The sequence below is a fragment of the Podospora anserina genome, chromosome 1 (assembly GCF_000226545.1).
Source record: "Podospora anserina S mat+ genomic DNA chromosome 1, supercontig 2".
Lineage (NCBI taxonomy): Eukaryota > Fungi > Ascomycota > Sordariomycetes > Sordariales > Podosporaceae > Podospora > Podospora anserina.
Window position 1 is genome coordinate 168,890 of NW_001914855.1, and position 19,079 is coordinate 187,968.

General features: G+C 54.7%; 6 protein-coding genes across 6 annotated transcripts in view; 3 read left to right on the forward strand and 3 right to left on the reverse strand.

Moving 5' to 3' along the window:
• Nucleotides 1–321: 321 nt before the first annotated feature.
• Nucleotides 322–2,493, reverse strand: PODANS_1_9320 (uncharacterized protein; the record flags this gene model as incomplete). Its single annotated transcript, XM_001908558.1, has 1 exon — nt 322–2,493. The coding sequence occupies one exon, from the start codon at nt 2,491–2,493 to the stop codon at nt 322–324; it is 2,172 nt and encodes a 723-aa protein (XP_001908593.1).
• Nucleotides 2,494–3,749: 1,256 nt separating this feature from the next.
• Nucleotides 3,750–8,150, forward strand: PODANS_1_9330 (uncharacterized protein; the record flags this gene model as incomplete). The annotated part of the gene is made up of 5 exons (XM_001908559.1): nt 3,750–3,918; nt 3,996–4,800; nt 4,868–5,372; nt 5,509–7,454; nt 7,511–8,150. 5 exons carry the CDS (start codon nt 3,750–3,752, stop codon nt 8,148–8,150), a joined length of 4,065 nt encoding a protein of 1,354 aa, XP_001908594.1.
• A 313-nt stretch (nt 8,151–8,463) lies between these two features.
• On the reverse strand, nt 8,464–9,478 carry PODANS_1_9340 (uncharacterized protein; the record flags this gene model as incomplete). The annotated part of the gene is made up of 2 exons (XM_001908560.1): nt 8,464–9,105; nt 9,188–9,478. 2 exons carry the CDS (start codon nt 9,476–9,478, stop codon nt 8,464–8,466), a joined length of 933 nt encoding a protein of 310 aa, XP_001908595.1.
• Nucleotides 9,479–12,538: 3,060 nt separating this feature from the next.
• Nucleotides 12,539–12,985, forward strand: PODANS_1_9350 (uncharacterized protein; the record flags this gene model as incomplete). Its single annotated transcript, XM_001908561.1, has 1 exon — nt 12,539–12,985. One exon carries the CDS (start codon nt 12,539–12,541, stop codon nt 12,983–12,985), a length of 447 nt encoding a protein of 148 aa, XP_001908596.1.
• A 3,555-nt stretch (nt 12,986–16,540) lies between these two features.
• On the forward strand, nt 16,541–18,477 carry PODANS_1_9360 (uncharacterized protein; the record flags this gene model as incomplete). The annotated part of the gene is made up of 3 exons (XM_001908562.1): nt 16,541–17,332; nt 17,398–17,760; nt 17,833–18,477. Coding segments are annotated over 3 exons (1,800 nt in total), but the record flags the coding sequence as incomplete, so codon positions are not given.
• A 286-nt stretch (nt 18,478–18,763) lies between these two features.
• The window catches only part of PODANS_1_9370 (uncharacterized protein), a gene marked incomplete at both ends in the record, with an annotated part of 822 nt that continues 506 nt past the window's right edge, over nt 18,764–19,079 (reverse strand). Inside the window, one exon of the mRNA XM_001908563.1 lies at nt 18,764–19,078. Within this exon, the coding sequence (XP_001908598.1) occupies nt 18,764–19,078 (315 nt within the window). The remainder of the gene's footprint in view (nt 19,079) is intronic.

A 19,079-nucleotide genomic window follows, 5' to 3' on the forward strand; every position in this document is an offset into this window, starting at 1 on the left:
CGGTGGGTTGGTCCAATAGACTGTGGTGGCCCAGAGGCAGGGATGTTCAGCCTGACTCTAACCCCTGAACCACAGCGGCCGTTGGAGATGCCGAGTGCCGATTCCTGAGAATACTCCGCAGTAGCCTCACTTACATGGCGCAACAGAAATGTCGGATGAATCATATTGCTTCTAAGTATATCGTGTTCCTTTCTCTAGATTACGCGAGAACCGTTGTCTGTCTGTCTATCCCATCAAAAACAAAAACTCCTTTTTCCTTGTTGCCGGGTATTGGACTATTATCCTCCAGAGCCATACTCGCCATTATTACCATGCAGAATCTCACCGAGACAAGTCCTCACTGCTACTAGACTGCAACTCTTCCTCCTCCTCCTCTTCCTCCTCCTCCTCTTCCTCCCCCTCATCACCTGTCACTTCCTTCTTCTTAGGCTTCCAAGCCGGAACATCCTCACACCCCTTGGGAACCCGACAAAGACCCCTCACATCACACGTCTTCCACAAAACCTCCTTCACCTCCCTAAACACCTGCTCCGGCGCATCCATCGCCCAAATCACATCCAAATGCTCATACCCCGGAATGACCTTCTGATGCACCACCTCCACATGTGGCTCCCTCCCCCTCTCAAACCGCCTCAGCAACTTTTCTCCATCCACCAAATCATCATCCCCCGCCACCCAAAGCGCAAAAGGCGGCGCCCTCTCATCATACCAAGCCGTGCTCCCCTTCCTCCTCCTCCCCTTTTTTCTTTTCCTCCCCCCCCCACCACCATCAGCCATATCCCTATCTACCTCGCCCAAAACCCCCTCTTCCCCAACCTCCCCATCCTCCCTCTCCTCAGCCCTCCACTCCTCCTTTGTACTCAGTATGCACTTGTGCCTCGCAAAGCACTCCCTCCCCAACCACCACCTCATACTCTCGCTACTAACAAAAACCGGCGCAAACCTGAACATCCTGTCCCTCAACCCCCTATCCCACCTCCCATCCCCCCACCCAAACAAGAAGCCGAAAACCTTGTACCCCAACCAGCCATACACCCTCCCGTTTAGTCGCCTGTGCATCTCCATCATGAACGGAATAAACGCGTGAATCCCAAAAAAGACCCTGAAAAACCCCGGGCTTATGACCCTCATGAATTTAAAATACATCTTCCCAATCAACGGCCCCGCATACGCCGCCGGAGCCAACCCGCAAAAAACCGTTATTCTGTCTCCGAGGTCAGGTCGCTGCTCTTTTGCCAGCGCGACCAGGGCTTGCGTCGTGCCCTGCGAGTGGCAGATCAGTCCTGTTTTTGAAAACCCCGTCTCGTAGCACACACGGGAGATCAAAGCCGGGAGGTCAAAGACGCCCATTTGGCGGATGTTCCAGGCCCACATCCTCGGGTCGGAGTACTTCAGTAGCGTGTGCTTTGGCGTGAAACCGCAGCGGTTGTTGCCCAGCCAGACGTCATACCCTGCCTTGGCGAGTAGAAAAGCCAGGGAGTCGTCATCGTTGACGCAGTACGCCCCCGAGGATTGCAGTAAGCCGTGGATCAACAGCACCGGGAACTTCGCTGGAGAGGATGGGGGTTTCCTCGGGGGTGTGAAGGTCTCCGGGCCGCGATGGGCACGTTCGCAAGCCGGCAAGGGGGTGTGCTCCTTCGGATCGTAGACATGCCAGAGGTCGATGAGGAAACCGTCTTCCGTCTGGACTTCAAAGGGTTCGATATCGAGGCCTACTCTTCTGGCGTAGTAGGCTGGGTCGCAGACCAAGGGGTCGGGGCCGCCTTCGGTGGGGGGGTAGGGGGTTTTACCTGATGGGCGGTGGCCGGATAACCAGGCTTCTTCTTGCCGTTTCCTGATCTCGGCCCGGCGGGTTTCTTCCTTGTAAAAGGGGCGGGAGGAAGCGTCGGGGTTGCGAAGGGTGACGAGTCGCCAGAGGTGTTGGACCGAGGGGCCGATGGAGGTGAATAGCGCGCCGAGGACGATGACAGCTAAGAAACCGAGGGAGAGGAAGAAGGAGGTGAATCGGAAGATGAGACACTGGATGTGGGTCATAAGGGAAGGGGGGCCGTATAAAGGTAGAGGGGGGAACAAGGGGTTGGTGTGGGATGGTGGCATCGACCTTTTGAGGCTGGCGTCGGTCGATCTTTTGTGTGGGGAGGTGCCATTTTGCTGCTGGGAGAGGGCAATGGCTTTTTCTTCGTTGGGGGATTGGATTGTGTGGTGGTGGGTTGGTTCGAGTTGTGTTTCGAGTTCTTCTCGCAAGACGTTGAGCTTGTGAGCTTCTTGGACCGGGACGGTTGGGAGCCGGTGGCCGTCGGCTGTTACTATCACCGTGTCGTGGGGGGTTACGAATTGGGCTTCGACCGCGATGGCGACGTGGTTGCCTTGTTCTGGTGGGAGGAGAGAGAGCTTTTCTGATTGCTCGGCGAACTCGACGGCTGTTTTGGCGAGTTCGTTTTCGTCTATGGCGCCTGGTGGTGAGGACTGGGTGAGGGTTGCTTGGACAGCCATGGCTGAAGGTGAGGGTGGCTTAGTCTCCCTCTGAACGGGGAATATATTGCTGATATTATACAGATTGAACCGATTGGAAAGAAAATACCGTCATGATAGTAGAACAACAGGTGTCTAGATCTTGAAGGAACCGCCCGTCTCACAAACAGAAAAAACATCAATGAGACTCGAGGCATGCTATACTCCATCCCCACATGCCAGACGTCATTTGTGGCTGCAGTTACTAAACGGGACAAAAACGGTCTCGTTCCGGAGAAACCAGCCACTGTCGACAAGACTTTCCCCCTCTTGCGATCGAAACTGAAAAGGATAAACCATCCACATCGAGCGAAATGCAGGGTCACAAACAAGCTTCTTATCATGACATGGAAAGATGGATGTCAAGGGAAAAAATAACCCCCTGCGTCACCATGCAGCTGGGAGCATGGGCGTGGGGGTTGACAGGGCCTTGCGATTGGTTTAGGTCTATTTCAGGCATGTGAAGATCGTTGATCACAGTGGGGCTCTGCTGGGTGGGTGGCTGACAGCACAACCCTTGGGCTTGGGACTTGGGATGAACCTGAACCGTCATCAACAACAACAAGTGGAAAATATTTCCCATGGACAAGAAATCTGAATGATCGAGAGGTCGTGCCTGCTATTCGTTCTCCCAAAGATCGGCATAGATGTCGTGCATAATGAGACAAGTGACCACAAGTGACCCGGAACACTGGGTACCTGTCTGTTGAACTGAACATTGGACGTCTGGCAGGCTGGCACGAAAGAGCAAGACATATCATGGTGTGAAAAGTAAAAGACTAACCCGACAAGCCTATTTCGTAACATCATGCCGTTCTTCTAGCCTAGACACTACATAACGTGAACCCAAAGAGAAGGGTTAGGGTTACCCTAGTCCCGGCTGGGTAAGCGGATCCGCGAATAGCCAATGCCATATGCCGAGGTGAAAGGAAGCCGAAGCCACACCACCAGCTGCTGCTGGGTTCACCACCACCAAAACAGGCGGGTCTACTTTCGCGCTGAGAGTCTCCTCGAATGCTTTAAACCCCAGAGGCCATTGGGTGTTCCTAGTCAGCAGCTGCATTGCTCTGCTACCTCCTCATTCTCACATAACCATCATCTAATTTTTCCCAACCACAACTGCCGAAACCGTTCATGTACCTTGCTGGACCGCCCCTACCCTACCCACACCACGACACCACGCGACGCTCGGAAGCCATAACCCCCACGACAACGTCGCACCGCGCGAACTTCCAACCATGGCAGCAGCTTCAGAAGTAAGAGGAGCAAACAAGAGACGGGTCCGTCGACGCAGACAGGACAAGCCAGCGCTGGCGGCGCGTTTGGTGCTTGATGACCATGTCAAGAGTGATGTGGGCATTGTGTCGGAGGACTTGTACGCAGAGTTGTTTCCGCATTTGCAGCATGGTTGGTCTCCTGTCTTTTCTATACTGACTTGTCAAGCTGTTGATCCAGTGCTAACATTATCTTTTGCTACCACAAAGCCCACGAAGACGAAGACCACCACCCCCCTTTCGTCCACGTCGCCATCGCCCCCTGGGCACCAACCCCCACCCCCGAAGCCATCAACTGGTCAATCGTCCCCGTCACAAAATCCTCGGCCCTCGCCCCAAACACGGTCCAGTTTGCCCCCTCGTCCCTCGCCCTCCAGTCCTTCGCCATCAACCTCAAGCAAGTCGCGCCCTCGCGCCTGTCCAGCCACAGCAGCAGAAGCGGCATTGAGGTTTTGGTTCTAGACGTCACCGCGATCGCCCTCGACACCGTGTTCGTCAGCCTAGAAGGGGAACTAGCCAACCGACTGGAGAACGGCGAGGGCACCTTCTTCAGAGACCACCGCCCCTCCAAGGGCAAGGTCACCTCCTCCGCGGGCGGCGCAACCCCCACCCCCGAGGACCGTCTCACGGCTGCGTTGCGCACGGCGCTTGATACGCTAAAGGTGGTTCACACGGGGGATATGTTCCCGCTGCCACTCCCCCCTCACCCCGTCACCCACATCCCGCCCAACCCCGGCAGGATTGCACTGTGCGAGCCCGTCGGTCAGGGGATTCTCGCGCCTAGTACCAAGATTATTGTCTCGCGCGGGAGGATTCACTCCAAGCACAACCGCTCGTCCGCTCCACCGATGCCGAGCACCCGGATCGGTGGCGTGACCGAGGAGGATGAGGATACGTCCAATGATCAGTTTTACTCGGCAGCTGAGGAGGGCGCTCGCACAGATGCCCGGGTGGAGGAGGACGGGGATACCGAAACCGAAGTGGAAGAAGCCGAGGACGAAGAGGAAGATGCATTGTCAGACGACTCGATGGACGAGATGATCTCCCTCCAGGCTCCCAGCCTGACCTCTGTCCATCACAAGCGGCATCGGCACGCCCACCACCATTGGGGGTCGAGGCCGCAAGACCAACGGCATGAGCAGCGCTGTGTCTGTCTTTTCCAGCTTCACCGCCGCAACCGCCCGACCCGACCGTCCCCGCGGTAGGCTGTTCAAAGCTCACGGTCTGGTCCAGCCTGTGCCTCCTGAGGTCCTGCATCCGAAACCTGCTCCCGAAGATGATGAAGAAGCGCGGATCTACGTCGACGTGAGGGATCTTCCCCGGATTGGGTGTTTTTCGGGGGATTGGGTCAGGGTTGAGGCGGCGCAGGAGCCGCGTTCGAACGGGTTTGGGCAGTTTGGGCTGGGGAGCTTTGTTGACGCAGCCTCTGATGAAATCCAGTGGAGACCGGCGAGGGTGTATGGGTTGCCGGAGGGGTATTCGTCCAGGCCTGTGGCACGAGTGCCGAGCTCGAAACAGGAGGGGAGGAGGATGTTCGTTTTTCGAGAGCCAGGTTCAGAAGGGGGGGGGCGGGACGGGGCCGGGGGTGTATGCCTCGCCTATATTTCTGGCGAACCTGGAGGGGCCGGCTTATTTGAGGGTGGCGCCCATTCAAAGGGGTGGGGGAGGGCGTGCGGGGATCAAGGGGAAGAAGACAACGCAAGGGGTGGCGGCGGTGCTTCAGCCGCCGGCGGCGAGGGAGGTGATTTTGCAGCATGTCAGGACGCCGGTGGCGGTGGAGAGGGATGTGCAGACTGCCGTGATGGCGGGGCTGAAGTTTTGGTTTGAGAGGAGGTTGAGGGTGGTGAAGGGGGGGGATCTGATTGCTGTGCCGATTGATACGCAGCTTGGGAGGACGCTGCAGGAGGGGACGATGACGGGTGGTGGGGAAGGGGAAAGTGCGGTCGATGACGTGCTGGGGCTGATTGCCTCGAGGAGGACAGACCACCACAGCCTCAAGTATGACGAGGTGGCGTGGTTTAGGGTTGGGCATGTGTCGGCTGCGAAGCAGGAAGTTGGTGCGGAGACGATGGGGGAGGAGGAGGAGGTGGGGGAGGAGGAGGATCCCTGGGGGGGGGTGGCTTGTGTGGATATCTCGCTGGCGCATTTGGAGCAGACGGGGTCGACGACGAGTCGGATTCCGGGGATTGTGGGTAGTACTTGGAGGTATTATCTTGGAATTGATAAGTTGCCCAGACAGCCGTCCTCTCACGCCGGCAGCCCGTTGGTGATTGCGCCGGAGAGGACGGCGGCTGTCTCCCCTCTGAGGAGGAAACTGAGGGAGTTGATGGCTGCTGCTACTAGCAAGCCGGCGCTTCATCTCAAGATGCCACCCGTGGCTATCCTTCTTGTCTCTACCCAGCGCGCCATCGGGAAAGCCTTCACCGCGTCGCAAGCCTGCGCCGATATTGGGCTGCACACCTTTGCCGTTGACGCCTACGACATCGTCAACGACTCCGGCGCTGGCGGGAGCGACGTCAAGACTGCTGGGTTTCTGACATCGAGGGCGGAAAGAGCGATGAGCTGCGGCCCGGATTGCTGCGCGCTGCTGGTTAGGCATATTGAAGCTCTGACGGCGGACAGGATGGTGACCAGCATCAGGGAGGTGCTTCAAGATGCGAGGGTGCTGATCGCCACCACGACCGAGGTGGAGAAGGTGCCTGATGGGATTAGGGCGCTGTTTACGCACGAGCTGGAGATGACTGCGCCCGACGAGGGAGAGAGGGAGGCGATTCTCAGGACTATTCTGGACAACCAGGGTGTTGCTCTCGACCCCGAGGTTGAGCTCGGCGGGATAGCGCTCAAGACTGCTGCGCTGGTGGCGGGGGATTTGGTTGATGTTGTCGAGCGAGCCCTGGTTGCCCAGAAGGCGAGGCTGGAGGCCTTGTCGGCAAAGGCGTCCAAGAACGAGGGCGTGCCTGTCACGGTCCGGGACGTGAAAGTAGCTGGTGGGCCGGCGGCGCAGGGGCTGACAAAGTCTGACTTTGAGGTTGCGGTCGAGGCGGCACGGAAGAACTTTGCGGATGCGATTGGGGCGCCCAAGATCCCGAATGTGACTTGGGATGATGTGGGCGGGTTGAATAATGTGAAGGAGGCGGTGACGGAGACGATCCAGCTGCCGCTGGAGAGGCCGGAGCTGTTCGCCAAGGGGATGAAGAAGAGGTCTGGCATCTTGTTTTATGGTCCGCCTGGAACGGGCAAGACGCTGCTTGCAAAGGCGATTGCGACGGAGTACAGTTTGAATTTCTTCAGTGTCAAGGGGCCCGAGCTGTTGAACATGTATATCGGTGAGAGCGAGGCTAATGTCCGGAGGGTGTTTCAGCGGGCGAGGGACGCGAGGCCGTGTGTGGTTTTCTTTGACGAGTTGGACTCGGTGGCGCCGAAGAGGGGGAACCAGGGAGATAGCGGTGGTGTGATGGATCGGATTGTCAGTCAGTTGCTGGCGGAGCTGGACGGGATGAGCGGGGGGGATGAGGATGCGGGGGGGGTGTTTGTGGTGGGAGCGACGAACAGGCCGGATTTGCTGGACCAGGCGCTGTTGCGGCCGGGGAGGTTTGACAAGATGCTTTACTTGGGGGTGTCGGATACGCATGAGAAGCAGATGAAGATTATGGAGGCGCTGACGAGGAAGTATGTATTCCCCACCTTCACCTACCCGATAATGGTTGCTAACGACGATGTGAAAGATTCACCCTCCACCCCTCAGTCTCCCTCCGCAACGTCGCCGAGCGGTTGCCGTTCACTTACACCGGCGCCGACTTTTACGCCCTCTGCTCAGACGCCATGCTCAAGGCTGTAACAAGACAGGCTGCCCTCGTTGATAAGAAGGTCAAGGCTATCAACACGGAACGTCAAGCGCAGAATCAACCTGAGATCACCACCGCTTACTTCTTTGACCACTTCGCCACGAAAGAAGACGTTGCGGTCATGGTGACGGAGCAAGACTTCCTTGACGCGCACAGTGAGCTTATTCCCAGCGTCAGTGCTGGGGAGCTGGAACATTACGAAAAGGTCAGGGCTACGTTTGAGGGGGTGAAGGACAAGAAGGAGACGACGACGCAGCAGCAGCAGCAGCAAAACGGGAGGTTGGCTGTGGGGAAGAGGAGTGCCAGTGATCGGAGTGTGGTTGTGCATAGGGGTAAGGGGAAAGGAAAGGGCAAGGCGGTGGCGACGGGGAGTGAGGAGGATGAGTGTGATGATGGGGAGGGTGTGAATGGTGGTGGGTATAGGGATAAGGGGAAGGGGAAGGCGGTTGATGTTGGTGGTGGGAGTGGTGCGCCGTTTTGGGGGCAGGGGCAGGATGATGACGAGGGGTTGTATGACTGATATGAGGAGATATTTTGTTTATATTGTACAGAAGGGGTTATAAATGGGAAATAATACATGTTTTATGATTATTATTTTTCGACTGTGAAATGAAAATCACATGTGATATTTATAGCGACTGTCTCCTCACCAACATGAACTGAAAAGCATCTGACATTGAAAAGTAAACCATATACACCATACAGGCAGGCCTTCCTTGCTACAGCACATATCAAATCACCTAGTTAAACCGAAACTATCAAACACCAACCTCACCTCCGAAGAACCCAAACTCCCAACACATTATCAACCCACGAATCAAACATGTCCGTATTTACTTCTTCTCCTCTGGCTTCTTGTCATTTTCAATACTCTCCTCCTCCTCCACCACCGCCTCCTCCTCCTCACTGCTCTCCTCCTTAATCGCCTCGGCCTTCTCCACCGCCTCAATCTCCTCCTTGCTCACCCTCTCAATCGGGCTCCCATGCAAGTTCGTCACGGGCGGGTCCACGTCCTTGGGCAGACTCCCCTTCCAGCTCGTGGTCGTAGGGCTCTGAATCGTGGTCTCAATCGTTTTATCGCCAGAGCTCTTCCACCCCGTGCTCGTCGGGCTCTGCAATCCCGCTGGAGTCTCCTCTTTTTTGCTTTCCTTCGCCTCGTTCTCCTGCACCTTTGCACTAGCAGCAGCAGCCTTGCTCCTTAACGCATCCAGCTGATTCTTTTTCGCTTTTTGCGCAGCTTCTTCGACGATGGAGCGGATTGGCAACGAGGCAGGATGTTGCGGCGCGGGAGTGGTGGCCTTGACCGGGTTCTGAGGAGCCACCGGTGGAAGGGCAGGTTTGGAGGTGGTGACTGGTTTTTGGACGATGGGGGGAGGGGCGGCGGATTTGGAGGGGATGGTGAAGTCGTCGTAGTAGATTTGGACGTGTTGTTTGAGTTCGCCGTATTCGTTCCATTCTTCGATTTCTACTAGGTCCTACACACGGGGGTTAGGTGGGGGGGGGGGGGTGGTGAGGGTGTGGTATGGGAATAGAGGGGGGCAGAACGGGGGGACGAACGCCGAGGACGAGGCCTTCTTGGACTAGGCCGGGGATGTTTGTGTGGCGGCCCGAGGCGTGTTTGGGTGCGCGGCGGCCCCAGAGCATGCGCGCTTTCTCGTCGACGGCGATGTCGATTGCTTTGAAGGGGACGCGGTTGGCGCGGAGGATGGTCTCGAGGCGGGAAGTGGCGGTGACGATGTGGGAGGAGCCGGCTGTGAGGGACGTGTAGATGTAGAGGGCGGGATCGGTTGAGTAGGTCTGCGGTGCTGCCGGCGCCGCCGTGGCCGGGGCGCTGCTTTCGGAGGCCATGATGGGGGTTGTTTGTGGTGGTGTTGTTTTGTTTCGCTACGACACCGAGCAACAAGGGGGGGAAGCTTCTTTGTTGGTTGGGTGATGTTGTTGTTTATAACAGGTATGGGGAGATGATGCAATTAGACCAACTCTCGGTTGTCGCGGCCCCAGGCACAAGGGGGAAGGGGGTTCGATCGGGTCGGGGGGTGTCGTGTTGATCGAAGGGCTCCTGAGCTGCTGCGGGGTACACGCGAAAGTGGAGGAGGGGTAAGATGACGGTCTGTCGTCAACGTCAACGAAACTGCCCGTATAAAGACTCTCAACTGATGAGGGTTGTTTCCTTTGGGTTGCAAAGGTGAACCCACTTAAAGAAGAGAAATGTCAAAGAATGAAGAGCTCAAACACCCCAGAGTTGTCACAACAGATGGGATGAAACGAGGGGTCCAACGGAAACCCCGCGATAGGACGGCATGCCTCACTCGGGGTCTCGGGCCACATCGAGATTGATTGTTTCCTTTGGCTGCCGTTTGCATCTCATGGGCCATCGCGAAAACCTCTGGATGATCTCTCAGAACGCTGTTCTTTGATGCAACCGGGACAGAGGAACTCCCACTGGCAAACAAGCCCACAGCTCAGCTTATATCCGAGACCAAGACTGTGGCCTTCTCATCATCAACTGGTCTAATAAGCTCTTGTGATGCTTGTGGGTGACGATGGCTGCATAGCGGGTAGTTAGTCCATCCCAAGACAACGAATTGCCGCAGGGCCTCAAAGAAGCTGAATGCCTCGACAGATTCAGCTGCATGCCGGCCCTTGCCAGAACCGGCCTTTCTCTGGTGATGATGGAGCTATATAGATTGTCAGTGTGGATGTGAGTGGTGAGATGGAGTGGGAGACATCTGACAAAGTCTACATGCCATCTCCAGTCGATTTCTTCTCGAATTTCACAATGTGTTTGATCGGCCTCTTGATTCCTGTACTCGGCCCTAGAAAGAGATCACCAAAGCACAAGCGCAAGCCCGAAAGAAGACAGCATCAAATATATGACGATCTCGAAAAGTCATCACCGCCATATCAAGACACCAACGTGTACAGAGACCTAGCTCCAGCGGCTGACCACACCGAGCCACGAGTATATGCAACACTCGAAGAAGACTTTCTGGCATGTGAGCAAATCCGACACAAGGAACGTGTACGACTGCTTGGTGAAATCGAAAGGGAGATGGACAGGCTGGAGAGAGAATATGACCGGCGACAGCTATTCGAACCTAGTCTTCTTCCACTTGCAAATTCCTCTACGACAGCAGAACAAAAAGTGCTGGTTGAACAAGACAGGCGGGTGACCAGCAACGATGCCTCGTACTACCAGGACACTCCCACCTGCCACTGCTATGTCTGTCACAACCTTCGCCGATACAGCAGACAAGAGCCAACAGCATCTGAGTCTGGACGTCATTTGACCGGCGGGGTGGAGGCAAAGCCCGGAGGCCGGAACCGGACCATCGGATGCGGAGGGTTCGTGGATCTTCCCGGCCTCGAGAGCAGCCTTCTTCCCTGACAGCTGGAGTTCGGATGGGATAAAGTTCGGGTGGTTCTTTGTTGTGCTCCGGCTGGTTGTCGGGGAAGGGATTCCCGCTGTGTATCAGGAAGCCCTTGCTACGGATTTCTTGGGACGGGCTCAGAGTCAGGGTCTGGCTGGCTGGATTCGGGAGAAATTGGAAAGGCATTTCAGCTTATAACCCCTCATGATAGCTTCGTTTCTGCTCATTGTTATCAACAAGACCCATGTCATCTCCTTCCTGATTCTGGAGTCTTGACCCCAGATCTCGGTGGACCAGCATTTTAAACGGAGATTGAAAGGGGGGGTTCTTGAGCAAGTGGTTGCCCGTGGGCCCGTGGGTGTCCCCTGTTGGAGTTCCACCAGCGAAATAACCTTCTGCCAAGACCCATCGCGGCTCGAACTCCCCATTTCCCATCTTCAATCAAGCCACTTAATTTGACGCTGGGTTTCAGGCCCATGACGTTGAGGTCTTTTCTGCGTCTTTTCCATGCGGGGAACCCGACTCAAGAAGATTCTCGACTGCATGTCGTGATTCTGGAAGCGGTGGTGAGATGAAGACGATGCGGGAATCCGTTTATACGACAGCAACAAACTCCAATAAAGCATGCTGTGCGCGCCCGCAATCTGCCCTGGTGGTCGCACAACTGCCGGTGAGAATGGTGATCAGCTAACGGCCAGCGACCAGCCGAAAGGCCTGTTGGGCGTCTTCTATTTATTATTCGGCGTTTCTCTCGGCTGCCTGTGGCGGTGTCGACGCCCTCTCATGCTCTCGGAATAGTATGGCGCAACATCTCGATACGAGTGATGTCAGGCTGACAGACTGTGAGCAATATTGTAAAAATATTGTAAAAATATTGTAAAAATCTTGTAAAAATATTGTAAAAATATTGTAAAAATATAAAAACCAAAAAAAAATCTGCAGTTTTCCTGCATGTTGAAAGCGACGTGGCAAGACGTGGAGAAAGGGAATCATGATCTGAGTGAGTTGTTGATCGTCGGGCCAAGCCGTCGACCGTTCTCTTGGGCAGGGAATGGTAACGCTGCCAAGCGGGAGGTCCACCTCGTCCAAACTGGTTGGCTGCCGTTGAACTCCCCCTGTCTGTTCCTGCATATGGGATGGCACCCAGCCAATGACATCCCCCCGCTTGGGCTCTGCAAGGTACGCGGCAACCCGTCCGACCAGGTGTGGCAATCACAAAGGCCGCCCCCCCCAAGTCGGTAGCCCCCAGAAATCTCTGCGACACTTCGGGGGGCACGGGGGGTCTCTAAAAGGGAGCAATCCCACGCCGTTCCATGCTCCGCGTCCCCCTTCCCCTTCTGTTTCCTCTCACCAGCCATCCCAGCTAGCCATCACGCTCTTTTCTGCTTTGCCATTCGGCATCAGCCTTACACTCTTTTTAAAACACTTTTAACATCATCATTCGGCTTCCTGGCTCGACTTATTCTTCACCCAACCAAATACAAGTTTACAACTTTGACACGCGTCACTTTTACAAACACCCAACCAAATATTCAAAATGCAGTTCAAGAGCTTCTTCACCGTCCTGGCCGCCGGCCTCACCATGATGGTCGCCGCCGAGGAGGACATCACCACCACCGAGACCTCGACCCTCACCCAGACGCAAACCGTCACCATCACGCAGTGCAACCCAACCATCTCCAACTGCCCCGGCCACACCACCACCTCTGTCGAGACCTCCACCTCCACCCTCACCACCTGGACCTTCCCCCTCTCCAACTCCACCATCTCGGTCGGTCCCACCGCCACCTCCAAGTTCAGCATCATCACCTCCCGCCCGGTCGTCACCGAGACCTCCATCGTTGAGGTGCCCGAGGAGCCAACAGGCACCACCCCCGCTCCGGCCGAGTCCAGCGTCGTCGAGGGCGCCGCCGCCGGCCTCGCCGCCTCGCACGCTACCGTCCTCCTCGGTGTTCTCGGTGCCGGTATTGCTCTCCTCGCTTAAAGAAGCAAGACATTGTTTACATCTTGTCTTTTTTCTTTTGAAGCGTTCATGATTTTCTAGAGCCATATACCCACCCAAATATACCACCGATATTTTTTTTTAAAAAAAAAACAAACAAACAAACAAACCACACCTTCGTTGATTTGCTTCTTGTTTGCTATTTACAACTTTGCTTCTATTCCCAACATATTTGTCAAATCTTCCACGGGGAAAGGGAAAGTTTGGAGAAATTTCACACTGGCGGATTTATTAAGATTTAACTTGGAGGGAGAAAGACTTCTTTTCTATGTGCTTGCTTGCTTGTTTTTTTTTTGATGAGATACCCTAAAGGGAATAGGGGAAAGGGGGAGGAGGCTACTGGTTGGCGAAGGGGTTGTTGTTTATTTGATGGTCGTCAAGTCAGAGAGTGAGGGAGGGAGGGAGGAAGGGGGGGAGTCAAAACGGGATTATTTTTATTCACAAAACATTTTACCTACTTGCTTTTGTATTTTGTGCATGCATCTGCACGTATACAAGAGATTACGACTATGAAATGAGACAAAAAACTGATAAAAACCCCTAACTTTTTTGGGCTTTTCCCGTGTTTGGGTGTCTGGTGCAGAAGATGATGTTGTGTTTGATTCGTTGTGGGTGGTAGTTTTGGAGTTGTTACATAGGTTTAATTAGGGTTTCCCTAGGAGATGGAAACACTACATAGGACTAGAAATTAGTTTCCGGTTGTGTTCGAGGCGCGGCGTGTGTGTCAACGGTTCAAGGCCTTGTTTGTGCTCATTCATGTAGTCTCGTCGTCTTTGGTGACTACAACAACTCAAGTCGAAACAAAACATCAAGCACGCTGTTATATTTTCTGTCTCTTAGGCATCTCGTTGGAACACTCTCCGTTACATCTCGATCCCCAATCCTGTACTTTATAGTATATGATTCTCATAGTCGTGACTGCCTGCCGTCTTGGGCTACCTCTTTATACTTGAAGAAACCGAGTCACCACCAGTCATCATCATCGTCTGATGAGTCAGAGATATCCCCATCAGTGCTGCTCCCGGTCACCCCATCACGGCACCGCAATCACTCTCCTCGCAGTACTGGCACGCGGTTTCGGGTTTCTCGACGTGGTTGTTGCAGTTGCATGCTGGTTTGTGGTGATGACGGCAGGGATAGGAATGGGTATTCATTGCTTTTGTTTTTCAAGCAGGTGGCAGATGGGTAGCGGCCAGGTTCCAGGTATGATCGAGGGACTTGAAAGACTTTTGAACTGCTGTGTAGGAGCGCTTGTGTAAGTTGAAGACTTTGAGGTCTATAAAGACATTTCGGCGGCCTTTCATTGTTGATAAACATATGGACCACTCGTCACAGGTGCCAGGAGCAGCTCATGTCTATAGGCACTTCTAAAGAGCAACAACTCAAGGAAAGAAAGAGTTATCAAAGGACAATAAGTTGATTCTCAAATCGAAATTCCCAGTTCCAAGATATCCCTCTATAGCCTTGAGCACCAAAGTCTCTCGCCAATGACCTTCCACCTACACGCCGCTCCTGTATGCTGACAAAACGACAAATGCTCCAGATAGACAACATGGCTGCTTTTAGAACGAGACACTCTGTTGAACATCCCCCAAATGTCCCCGAAACGGTGGCCCAACTGACCCATTCTTCAAGACCTGTTCAGACTCCTGAAATTGCCTCAAGTCTGCTGGCCATCGACGAATCCGCAGTGTCCATCCTGACAATGGTCGCAAAGTGCGATACCGGCAGTGACCATGGCGGTGCACCCATGTTTAGTCTTGTGGTCGCACCATTTATTGGACATGCTGGGAGCTTGGTACTGCGGGACTGCCGGACACGATAATTAGCTGGCTGAAGCAGCTCCAGAGTCTGAAGACGGCTTTGTGGTACCTTTGATGTTGAGTCGTGGTTTTGACAAGGGTGAAGATGGAGACAGGGTTGTTTTTAAGCACGGGTGATGAAGGGCTCCGATTTTATAGATCTTAAACTTGGCTGGCAACACTGGCTACAGAACTCTTCATATTCTTGAAGAGAACACCCATCTTATACCCCGATTCCCTCCGTGCCGCCGGGCTAAGAAGCTTGCCTCCTCGGTCAACCGCACCCGTTTCCCAACCATTCAAACCCCCTATATCACTTGCCACCAACTGAGAAAAAGAGGTAGGAAAATCAGAATTTGCTGATAACAAGGCGGGCGAGGCAAGGAAAAAGCTGACGATCCGGATCACGCCCATGGCTCTCTCTGTGTGTGTACAAAAGCAAACACGGGGTTACTTGGGTCATCCAGCACCCGGTATCGTGACGTTGACTGGACCATCATGGTACACAAGTCACCCAGACAACACCCCTTCGACGGATAGCAACACGAGAACACCCTACCTCGGCTGAGTCAGTTCTCGCAACAGCTTGGGATCTTGAAGCACGCTACATATCAGCATCCTGACATCCCCGGTAGGGCCATGCGTGGGATCCTTTTGGTTCTGGAAGACGGTCAACCCGTCGGGTTCCAGCACGTCCATCTACGGATCTCTCGGGCTAATATGCTCGACTTGTCAGCCAGGGTATGCCAAGGCGAGATGGCGAGCTTCGATATCGGACTCCTGCAGCAGAGCTGGGGAAGGCTTGCAGACGAATGACGATAGATCGATGATTTGCTTCAGGGGCTGGGGCGTGGTGCGCCTGGATGGATATGATATCAAATGCTTGTCTGCCGGGCATCGGTGAGAACTGTGATTTATGAAGTCATTTTGACTATTCGTCCGTGTGCCACCGACCGAGTCCTTGACAGGGCATAGCTGAGGCGATATTTTGAAGTTCTAATGAAAGGATGATTCGTTGGTGCCGCCGCAGTTTTTGAAGCATCGATTATCTTGTCCAAGGCCTCTCTGCCTTCAAGTCCAGCGATAAGCCCCACATTCCTTATCGCACTGGGGTCCGAGCTGGGGTGCCCCTCCACTGACTGCTACGCTTCCTGGACCTCTCTCCAAGCTCTCTCGACAGCTCCCTTCTCCCGTCAACATTTGTCTGAAGGCTTGCTGTTGATATATATGTCAGTTTGCAGTCAACGACTCCCCTCACACAGCCGAGGAATATCGCTCAAGCTAGTGCTGGTATTCGCTTGGACGCGTTGGCAGGTGCCAGGCACATGACGACAGAGCATCACCCGCCTCCTTCATCATCGCGAATGGGAGTTGACTGAGATAAGCCGACCGATCCTCCCCGAGGCTCCAGATTTGCCCCTCGTACGATCCTAAAATCTGCCTTTTAGCATCGTGGCGTTATACTTTTGTTTCTTATTGCTCCAAACTCACAGGCATTCTTACTTTTATTTCTTGACCTTGATGAGCAGCCTAGCTGGTGAACTTGTAAACCCCAAATCCACTTCGACGCGGTAACTCTCTCGAACAGACGTCAGCCTATCGCCAGACACGAGAGCGAAAGCACCGCGAGTCAAGACTATAACGTCGAGCGAAGTGGGATACAGAAAGTGGACGCGACAAACCCCCAAATTTATTCGTACAATCGACACTGGTTATTCTTCGCATGTGCTGCTGAGCAGCAGGAATGGCTACACGAGACTACGGCTCGGCCCACGCCCCCATCGAGCTCAGCAGCGATTCTGATTCCGACGGAGGTTCGTCCGTGAGTGGCAGCGACTACATAGAAAGACAGGACCAAGGGAGACAGGCTCACACTGCCGTGTGCGAGTGGCGGACAGCAAGATTCCACGATCGGGAATGCTCACGCTACTGGGATTGTCCGTCGCATGCTGTTGAGCGCGCGCTCTCTGAACATCGTCAGGAAGAGGCACAGGGGCGAGGCGGAGATCACGATATGGATGACGGCGAAGAGAGACCTGATCCTGGGGCTGTCTCGCCTTTGAGTGAGGATGATGAGCCTGACCGTGGAGCTGAGGGTAACACAAGGCCGAGGTCTCCGTCTCCAGAGGTGCCAGCATCCGAGGCTCTGCCGGCTGCCAGAAACTTGAGAACTGAAGTGCCCAACGATTCCGGATATTCGAATGAACAACGCACAGCATCTGGGGCGAGTGCAGAAAATCCAATCATTGTGGTTAGCAGTCCTGCGGCTGCCTTCCGGAGACAACCCAGGTTCTCAGAGTCAGCGCCAGGGCCGTCAAGGACAGAACCAAGGCGGACAAGAGACGGTTACACTAGCGTATTCCAGGAACAGGATGCGAGTTCAGGTCCCTCCGGTGCTGCCACCCCGAGGCACCAACCCCTTCTGCCTTCTCGTGGGGATCCTAGCGGCGAGTTGATACTGCCAAGATGGCAGCCAGACGCTGAAGTGACCTACTGCCCTATATGCAACGCTCAGTTCAGCATATTTGTTAGAAAACATCATTGCCGGTATGTACTGCTGGTCTGAGCCATGTGGAAACCAAAAGCTGACAGGATCATAGCAAGTGTGGGCGTGTTGTTTGCGCTTCATGCTCCCCGCACCGCATCACGATACCCTACCAGTATATTGTTCAACCTCCTGGCGCTCCCCGTGTATTCCCGCAAGGAGCCGCGATGCCGCCTTCGGACCGCGACGGATGGTATCCAAGTCTGAGTGGTGGTGAAAGAGTGAGACTGTGCAATCCGTGTGTGCTAGACCCTAACACTACTCTACCGCAAGCCTTGGGAGCGGACAACGGAAATGCAGACACAGCAGAAGGCGCCAGCCCTGGTTCGAACCGGTGGAGCTTCTACTTTGGCGGCGCTCAGCCTGCACCTACAAGCACCGCTCACGCTAGAAGCAGGAGCGTCACGATGGTAGGTAGCATGGCTAACGCCTTGATCACTTGTCTGCCCCTCTCCTCGCCCGTTGCTGAACACGAACAACAGCCGCAGCAGCCAGGTGCGCCATCATCCTCACGTCCGCAGAACCTCGCCTACTCGCAAGACACACTGAACCGGATTCTCTCTGGCACCCCGCCGGTCTACTTTCCTGCCGCCAGCGGATCAAGTTCCCGTCGTCATCGACCATATCCGGGACCGCAGCGCTACCAGTCTATGCTGAACATGGAGGGATCATCTTCTACCGTCATGGCTGGCCCGTCAGACCACCATCCGCACAGCTCAAGACAGCTCCCTGCCGCCCCTCAAATTGCCGAAGAAGACGAATGCCCTGTTTGCCACCGTGAACTACCGCCTCGAACTCTCCCCAACTATGAAGCCGTGCGGGAGGCCCACATCAACATGTGCATCACCTCGCACAGCGCATACGGCGGGACAAGCAGTGCTTCGCCAGGAGAGAACCCGTTACCGCCACCGCCGCCTAGAAGGACGGGGATGTTTCCGTACACGGCCACAGAGAAGGACTGCGTGGACTCGGCTGAGTGTTCCATCTGTCTAGAAGAGTTTGAAGTGGGTGTTGCGATGGCGAGGCTGGAGTGCTTGTGCCGGTTCCACAGGGCGTGCATTGGGGCTTGGTGGGAGAGGCACCCGGGACGGTGTCCGATGCATTCGCACGATGGTTTTGGGTATTAATGGTTTTTTTTCTCTCCTTTTGTTTCCGGTTTGCATCTGCGTCGTCGTTGACTAGGTTTGGTGTGTTGGCATTTTTGAAGAAGTTTTGGGAAGGCGTTTTTAGTTTCTCAGATACCATTCACTGCTGCCCATGTGTTTTTTCTTGAGAGGGTTATAGATGACTTTGATGTTGTGAATCAGCGATCATAGTAGTTTAACAAGCGAAGATTGTGTGTGTGCGTGTGTGTGTGTATGTTGACCAAATAGTTTATTTGCTGCTGTCTTGTAAATCCATACAATAATACCTCTAAGAATCCCCCCTCCGCCCCAAATCCTCCTTCCCCAACGCCTCCGGCCCAAAGCTCAGGGGGAGTAGTTCCTTTAGTCTGAGGACCGCGTACCCGTTCTCACCGTCGAACATGATGATTGGGATTTCTACGGAGCAAAACTCGCGGATGGCCTGTCGGCACATGCCGCAGGGGGAGGCTGGGGGGGAGATGTCTGTTGCTACTGCTATGGCTTTGAACTTTAGGGTTTTGGAGGCCCAGGAGATGGAGTTGGGGGGGTGGACGGTGGTGACGGCTTTGCAAAAGGGCGGTGCGCACTGCGCAGGGTGTGACATG